Source organism: Poecile atricapillus, chromosome 2 (assembly GCF_030490865.1).
Source record: "Poecile atricapillus isolate bPoeAtr1 chromosome 2, bPoeAtr1.hap1, whole genome shotgun sequence".
In the NCBI taxonomy this organism is placed as follows: domain Eukaryota; kingdom Metazoa; phylum Chordata; class Aves; order Passeriformes; family Paridae; genus Poecile; species Poecile atricapillus.
Window position 1 is genome coordinate 111,103,290 of NC_081250.1, and position 8,816 is coordinate 111,112,105.

Here is an 8,816-nt window from a genome sequence, read left to right on the forward strand (position 1 = left end):
GTGAAGGAGGGAAAAAGGGATTTCCTTTATTACTGTTCCCACTAGAAGAAGATGGAGTTGCGCATTTCTTCTGCAATGGATGCTGTAACAGTGTTGCAATATTGTGCTGGTATTTCAAAAAAAACCAAACAAACAAAAAACAAAACAAAATAACCCCTCTCCCCCCCAAAAAACCCAAAAAACCAAGAATGTAAACAGAGAGATTACTTACATTAAAAATATTCATGGTTTTTAACACTTGTAAGAAAATCTCAGTAGTTAGGTTTCCAAAATACATAAAACTGTATATAAATTATTTAGGCACCACTTAAGCAAGCCGCTATTTTAAACTAGAAAATATGTATTGTTTTGAAATAAAAGAAGTGGGTCAGAAAGGTTAGCCTATTCCCTTATCCTTAATGTGATGGAAATACCTATTTTATTTTTGTTTTTCTTTAGGTTGGGAATGTCAAGAGGAGAATCAACGAAGCTCACTGCAGTGCAGAACAATGACGAAGATGAAAGCAATTCTTTGTGCGGATCTTCTGGCGCACCTGCTCCTTCTAAGCAAGCAAATTTTGAGGATCAAGAGGAGAAAAGTGATAAAGTTCCACCTTTACCAGACAGAGATTACAGTCCATCTCATTGTAGTATGGAACAGGTTCCTGTCAAGGATCTAACAGCAGATTCTGAGGATATACTGATACCTGAGGAATCAGTCATTCAGGAGGAAATTGCTGAAGAGGTCGAGACAAGTATTTGCGAATGCCAAGAGGAGAACCATAAGCCAGAACATGAGTTTTCTGAGGAATCTGTAAGTCCAGCTGGCACAAATGAGGAGACAGAGGCAGTACAGCTTGCAGACAGCACTGAGTCCTGTGTCATTATGAATGATGTAACTGATACTGTATCTCGCATTGAAATTAAAGTAGAGTTGAAGTCAGAATGCCCTCAGGAGGAGATGTCAGTTGTGATAGATCAGCTGGAGGATTGCATATCACCAGCACAATCAGCTTCATCCACAAACTCTGTCAGCGGTACAGCTGAGAAGGATTCTGAGTCTGCAAAAGAGTTAATTGTGCCAGAAATGCAAAGTGCTGCTCTGGAAGGCTCCTTGTTCACTGGTGGAGGCATTGCAGTGGATATGGAGCTTCATAGCGACCCTGAGGAACCGTTGTGTGAAAATGCTTGCATTTCTGAAACTTCCTTTTCCTCTGGAAGTCCAGAAGTTTGTATTGCCTCTCCTGGAGGAGACACTCAGTCGACTTCAGAGGAACCCTGTACTCCAGCATCTCTTGAAACAGCTTGCTCATCTGAAGTGTCCAGTTCTGAAAACATTGAAGGTGATATTCAGCAAAAGGCCAGTGATGAAAACTTGCACACACCCTTAATGTCAGAAATCTCTCCGATGTCCACCTCACCTGTAACCTCAGAAGCATCTTTGATGTCAAATTTACCTTTAACATCAGAGGCATCACCAGCTTCTAATTTACCTTTAACATCAGAAACATCTCCAATGTCTGATTTGCCTTTAACATCAGAAACATCTTCAGTATCCTCTGTTCATCTAACTTCTGAAACATTTGTGACAAATAGTTTGCCTCTTCCGTCAGAGATTTCTCCAGTTTCTAATTCCCCAGGCAGCGAAAGACTTACTCTGCAACAAAGGAAATCACCTTGTTTGTTGGAAGACTCCCTTCCCACTCTGAAAGAAGAAAGCTCTGTCATTCCTAAGGTGGTTCAAGAAGAGAATCTTGTTCAGCCAAAACAGCTTCAGAGTGCCCCTGAAAATATTAAAGTTGGTCCACTAAAAATTATATCTGATACTTCAGTATTGGAAGAGTCCCAAAGCAAAAACCTCAGTCATCAGCCATCTAAGTCACATTCCGAAATTGAGAAATCCTACATTGCATCCATCCCAGAACACACTCCTCCAGAGGTGATCAAAAATAAAAATCACAGTGTTCAGCAAAGAGGTGACAAGAAAGGTACACTCTTGCCCTCAGAGGTATCTGTTTTATCAGAAGGATCACTTGGCAAAAATATCGAATTGCTTCCATCAAAGCCACATGATAAACTATATACCTCATCTCTAGAGAAAGCTACATTCTCTGAAGTGTGCAGAAGTAAATCTCACAAGCTAACAGGCAGCACCCAAAGTCGTCTAGAGAGTTCACATTCTTCCAAGTCTTTAGAACCCACAAAATCACCAGAAGCAAGAAATGAAAGTAGAGACCCAGAGATCCCAAAGAGGAAAACAGCAGAACAGCATGGTTTTGGAATCTGTAAAGAGAAGAGAGCTAGAATAGATGATGATCTACCTAATCGTAATGCTTCATCAACAAGTCCATCTGATAAAGAACAGCCACCCAGAGAGGAACCCCGAGTTCCACCCCTTAAGGTAAAGTAATGGATAAACAGGGTGGCTTGGAAACAAAAGGTTTATTATGTCCCTCTATGAACTGCATCCAGGCACAGTGCATGGTGTACTTTTTAGGGATGTGTAAGGGCTGTTAGTACCGATGGTTTTGCTGTACTATGACATTTCCACCACACCAAATTACTTCTGATACAGATATATCTACAGTTGTTTGGTAGGGGTCTTTGCTAAAAAATTTATTTTGTGTGTGGGAGAGCTCTTCAGGATCCATGGCCTAATCTAATTCAAGATCTTCCCCATCAGTCACATGCAGCACTTGTTTTTCTAATTGCCCATCTGTATTTTGTCCTTCTGTGGATGTCTTCTCCAGCAAGCATGACTAATAAATGTTACCATAACCAGCACTTAGAAAAAACAACCAGCACCTTAATCCAACAAGAGAACCAAGAGTCGGAATAGTTCCTTTTGCAAGATCCTTTTGCAAGCCCAAGGCTTGGGATAGGCTGCAAAGTAAGATTTCCCTGTAGAATTAACTGGAAACAGAGACCTATCTGATCTGATCTGGAAGTATCTAATTTATATATGTATAGACACCTTTGTTAATGGCAAAGCAAAAGGTAAAAAATAATACACCACCTAAGCAAACACTTTTATGTGTATTATTCTGCTATGTAAGAAAGTATATTTCAGTTGAAAAGGGTCTTTTTCATAACAGACAGTTCTGTAGATTCAGTTATATATAGGCTCCATGATTTGACCCTTTTAATTTCATACTTGATGACATCAGCCAAATTTAAGATCCAATTTACTGCATTTAAGCCATTGACTTTGCAATACTAGTTCCTGATTATTCAGAAATGCCCTTTCCTGCATTTATTTTTAACTGCTGCAGTCATTGAACGTTGTTAATATGGCCGGGAGGGCAAATAGACTAACTGCTTTAATCACTAGTGCAGAAGCATATTTCAGCTAATTTATTTTTAAGAGCAGTGATGCAATTGGAAGTTCGCCCCGTCCTGAGTTTAGTGATATTCTTTCATATTTGGAAGGTGTCTATCTAGCCTAATAAATTCTAATAACTCTCTAAGTATAAAGGAAAATAGATCACTAGGGAATAGAAAAAGGTCATTACTATAATAATAAGAAGAAAAATAACCAAGCACTTAGAGCTCTAGAAGTTCTGGTAATGCAAAGTGGAAACTGAAAAGACTTGCTCCTGAAAGCAAAAGCAGAATGTGTTTAAGAATTGTGGGCAGTCAATTCTAGTATAGCAAATATTTGGCTTTTGTATCATCTCACCAACAAAGTCCTATCCTTTGGAATTAAGGGAGGAAAAAGAACCCCAGTTCTTCTAAGTCATTTTGCTACATGTCTGTCCCTTCCCATCATGTCTTATAACTAGTTTTTCCACAAATGCTACCTAGTTTTCTTCTCAGTTCCTTTCAGAAGATAAGTCATGGCACTAACAACTAAGTCCTATTGCTAGGGATAGCCAATAAACATATGTCCATTTTAAGAAATTTAATTTGCTTTTTGCCAGCCTTGGGGTATCCTGAGAGAGTGTATGAGTTACAAAGTGGTTCAAAGTTTCTTAATCCTGAAAAACTATATGCCTAATTGGAAACATCCTAATAATTCCAGTGATTTTACAGGTTATTATTTTGCTTAAAGTGCTAGGTATTTAATTTTTTATTATCTGTGAGTTTATTATTTATAGTCTTGAGGATTTAATTTTTGAAGTGCAGTAATGTAAGAGTTACCCAGGGGTGTACTAGAATCTCTTAAAAGTGCAAGTGAGGAAAGGAAAAGCGTATCCTTTAGTGACTCACTTTGTTTACTCTTAAATACTCCATCATGGAATTTGAAAACAGGCTCCATGGAGATACCGCTACATCCTATCTAATGGCAAGATTTGTTGTCTGGTTTATAAGCAAAACACAGGCAGTTCCTGATGTCTTAATGACTAGTGACCAAAGAGAAAGATTCACTACATGAACATTACTTTTTCATGTAATGTTTGAGGAAGGGGTTGGTTGCAGGTTCTTGTCCAGTATCACTGCAGGAGGCTTGTTGATCATCTCAGGTAGATGCACTGAATATAAAACAGGTCTGACAAATTGTGTCTGATAAGCATCATGTTGTCGTCCAGTTCAATCTTTCTTCCTGTCAGAAGGATCAGTGTGAGTGGGCTAATACAGGTGTCAGTTATTCATGCTGGAGGATGATAAAATATTGAAGCATAAGTATCATTAAGTTTTAGCAGTTTTCTGTCCACCTGCATTAACAGTAATTTCTTTCATTACCTTTCGCTGACCCTTAAAGAGACAGCTAGTTAATTTAATGAGTTGATGATCTCAATAAAATTTACTGGTTTTTTTCTTTTTCTTTAGATTCAGCTTTCAAAAATTGGACCACCTTTTATCATCAAGAGCCAACCTGTTTCCAAACCAGAACCTCGAGCTTCCCCAAGTACTTCAGTCAGCAGTGGGAGAAACACTGGGGCTAGAACTCTTGCAGATATCAAAGCAAGAGCTCAGCAAGCAAGAGCCCAAAGAGAAGCTGCAGCTGCAGCAGCCGTGGCAGCAGCTGCCAGCATAGTCTCTGGCGCAATGGGGACCCCATGCGAAGGTGGAAAGACAAGAACACTGGCACACATCAAGGAGCAAACAAAGGCCAAGCTATTTGCAAAGCATCAAGCCAGAGCTCATTTACTCCAGACTAATAAAGAATCAAAGTCACAGTTCAGCTCAAAGGAAAGTAGTGCCTCATCTCTGGAGATACCAACGACTACTGACACAAAGATTGAAGGTTCTACTGGTGTCATTATAGTTAATCCTAACTGCAGGTCCCCTAGCAACAAGTCTTCTCATCACCGTGAGACCACCACTTTATTGCAGCAGTCCCTTAACACAGCTACATTACCAGAAACTGCTACTGAGATATCTGTGCACAGTTCTGATGAAAATATACCTGTGCCACAATTGTGTGAGAAAATTATTTCATCTACCTCTACTGAAAGTAACAGTGTGCCAGTGCTTTATAATAAAAGTTCAGTCTCTGTGTGTGTTTGCAGCACTGCTATGTCTGGAGCAATTAAAGAACTTTCTTTTGCAAGTTCTGTTGATAAATCCTCTGTGTTAATGTCTGTTGACAGCGCAAACACAGCGATTTCAGCCTGTAATATAAATATGCTGAAAACCATCCAAGGGGCTGATACTCCATGCATAACTGTTGGACCAAAATGTATTGATAACAGTAATGTACCGGTCTCCATAGACAACACAGTCTTATCAAACGCCATCGATGACAAAAGATTGCCAGTACCCAGTAGCAATGTGAATAACGCAGTCTCCGGTCATTATGCCACTGTGCCAGCTTCATCTATTGCAAGTAACTTGCCAAATCATCTCTCTGGTAGTTCTGTACTAATTCCCCCAGTGGGGACTACCAACAGATTTCCTCCTGATAAGATAGCCATAACCGGGTGTAGCGAGCAGAGCACTGTCTCCATCCACACTACCGTCAGGTCAGCTTTAAGTTGCAGTGAGGCCCTTGCAGCAGCAGATTCTGTTGCAAGGCCACCCATTTCAATGTTTACTGGTAACATGGTGACAATAAGCTCTTATGATAACACTACTAAATTGAATGCTGATCTTTTAGAAAAAAGCTCTGGGGCACGAAGCCGGATGGATCTCTCTAGTAAATCTCATCCACTGAGCTTTACGCAAACTGCCATGAATAGGTCTATACCTTGTAAAGTCATTGTTGACCACACTACAAACCAGAATTCCAGTCTGTCACTTTCTTCCTCTATTGAAAACGCAGAGAGCAGCGTTGACCTGCAGAGCAGACCTGTAAGGACAGAAGCTGCCTTACAAAGTATAGCCTGTCCTCAGGTGTCTGTCATAAGCAGGCCTGAAGTGGTCGCTAATGAAAACCTTGAGCACAGTTCCAGCTTTATCGCCATTACAGCAAAGCAAGACAGCAAAAACTTGCAGGCAGGTTGTTCAAGTCTTCGAGAAGTGCCTCTTGCTCCTCAAGATAAATTAATTGAGGTGGTGAATACCAGCCAAGGCTTTGCTGAGCAACTAAGAGGTCCTTCAGCACTGAAAAATGAAGCCAATGCTGCCTGTGCCAATCAGTACCACACTAACAATAGAATTTGTTGGCGTGATGAGGAGGCAATGAATACAGACCAGCCAGTGGTCAGCCATCTTACTTCTGGTAAGCATAAGGAATACGCAGAGCAAAACTGTTTGAAAAATGTCAAAAGTGAACCTTCCAGTTACACACAAATGTCAGAACTGCAATCTAGGAGTCTTTTGACAAGCATTGCTGTTCCTGTTAAATCGGAAACTAATGAGTCTGACAAGTGCTTCAGGATGGACACCGAGGATTTTACAGGACCTGAAATGCCTGCCCAGACTGCAGAAATAGCCACGAGTGTGCAGCCACCACAGACCTCCAAGACATCCATCGCAGACTCCATGGAAGACTCCCTGTCCCTGACAACGGAAACCCTAAAGAGAGTTACGAGTGCCGGGGGCTCTAGCTGTCGCTTGTCGTCAGTGGAGGCCAACAATCCCTTAGTGACACAGTTACTGCAAGGCAATCTGCCTTTAGAAAAAGTGCTGCCACAGCCCAGATCAGGAGCCAAACTAGAAATTAACAGGCTTCCCTTGCCTTTGCAAACTACCTCAGTATGTAAAACAGTAGTGGCCGAGAGAAATATTGTTGAACATGCTTCCAACTCTCCTAATCCAGATGGTAAAGGATTCACAGCAGGCAGCATAGCCCCGCTACAAATCAGAAAGCGTGAAAACCATCCGAAAAAGAGGATGGCCAGGACTATAGGGGAACATGCTCAAATTAAATGTGAGCCTGGGAAGGTGTCAATGGACACAGATGTTAAAGTGGCTCCTTGTGTAATTAGTTCCAGCATGAATCAGCTAGGGCACGGACAGCCATTTAAGCAGGAGTGGCTTAACAAACACGCCATTCAGAGCCGGATCGCTCACAGCCCAGAGATCAAGCAGCAGAAGAGACCGTTGCCTTCATGCAGTTTCCAGCAGAGCTTATTTCACATTGATAAAAATGGCAGCTTTCACGCAGAAGCCAGTACCTCACACAGACAGCATTTTTACCAAATGTCCATGGCTGCAAGAGGCCCCATTCCTACGGCAGCTTTGTTGCAAACTACTTCAAAAGGCCCACCTGGCTGCAATGCATTTGCTTTTAGCAGACACCTGGAACAGAAGGGTTTGGGAGACATGAATATTTCTACAGCAGCTAACCAGCTGAGGCTAGGAAGTGTGTTTTCCCCTAATATTCAAATTAAGGAAGGTGATGACATTGCCAGTGCCTCTCAAACTCTGCAGAGTAAAACATTAGCGCATCCCCCTGCTCCCCCTCCGCCCCTGCCACCTCCTCCCCCTCCTCACCCAAATGCAGAAGTCCCCTCTGATCAAAAACAACCGACAGTTACTATGGAAACCACTAAAAGACTTAGTTGGCCTCAGCCAGCAAGCATCTGTAGCAATATAAAATCTGAACCTATTTCTTTTGAGGAAGGTTTAAGCAGCAGCTGCGAACTGGGCATGAAACAAGCTTCCTATGATCAGAACGAAGTGAAAGAACAGTTAAAAGCGTTTGCATTAAAAAATGCAGATTTCTCTTCCTATTTACTTTCTGAGCCACAGAAGCCTTTTACCCAACTTGCTGCTCAGAAAATACAGACGCAGCACCCACAGCAGCAGCAGCAGCAGCAGCAGCAGCTCTGTGGAAATTATCCAACAATACACTTTGGTAGCACAAGTTTCAAAAGGGCAGCATCTGCAATTGAGAAGTCGATTGGGATTTTAGGAAGTGGTTCAAACACTGCCACAGGCCTGTCTAACCAGAACGCGCAGATCCCGGTTCAGAAATTTGCTGACAGCAGCAATGCCGATGAGCTGGAACTGAAATGCTCCTGCAGGCTGAAAGCCATGATCGTGTGCAAAGGCTGCGGAGCCTTCTGTCATGATGACTGCATAGGGCCTTCCAAACTGTGTGTAGCTTGTCTGGTGGTGCGGTAGGAGCTGAGTCAAAGATGCAGTATCCCTTATCAACGTGGGAGAACAGGACAAAGGAACAGAGAAATTGGAACAGTTTAGGCCACTAATGGTTTGCAATTAGTGGATTGATTTTTTTAAAAAAAACTTTTTTTTTTTTTTTCTTCTACGTGGTGCTTTCAGAACTTAGTTATTCTGCCTGAGTGCCATTTTCTGGGAAGAAGAGGAAACCTGTAGAAGTAGTGTAAAAAAAATATAACCTTGTTACTGAAGCATCTATGAGCTCTGTTGCTGTGCTAAAAAAAAAAAAAAAAAAAAAAATGCATTAATGCATGTCATTCGTAGCTTCTATTTATTTGCACAAAGTGCAGCACATTTTTTCTCCACTGTTTGATAGTTGATATGAG

The 8,816-nt window shown here is 41.5% G+C and overlaps 1 protein-coding gene across 1 annotated transcript in view; it reads left to right on the forward strand.

Annotated features, from left to right (window-relative positions):
- The window catches only part of ASXL3 (ASXL transcriptional regulator 3), a 99,965-nt gene extending 91,507 nt beyond the window's left edge, over positions 1–8,458 (forward strand). The window contains exons 11-12 of the mRNA XM_058833632.1: positions 439–2,380; positions 4,750–8,458. Of these exons, the coding sequence (XP_058689615.1) occupies positions 439–2,380; positions 4,750–8,433 (5,626 nt within the window). The 3' untranslated portion in view covers positions 8,434–8,458. The remainder of the gene's footprint in view (positions 1–438; positions 2,381–4,749) is intronic.
- Positions 8,459–8,816: the final 358 nt, after the last annotated feature.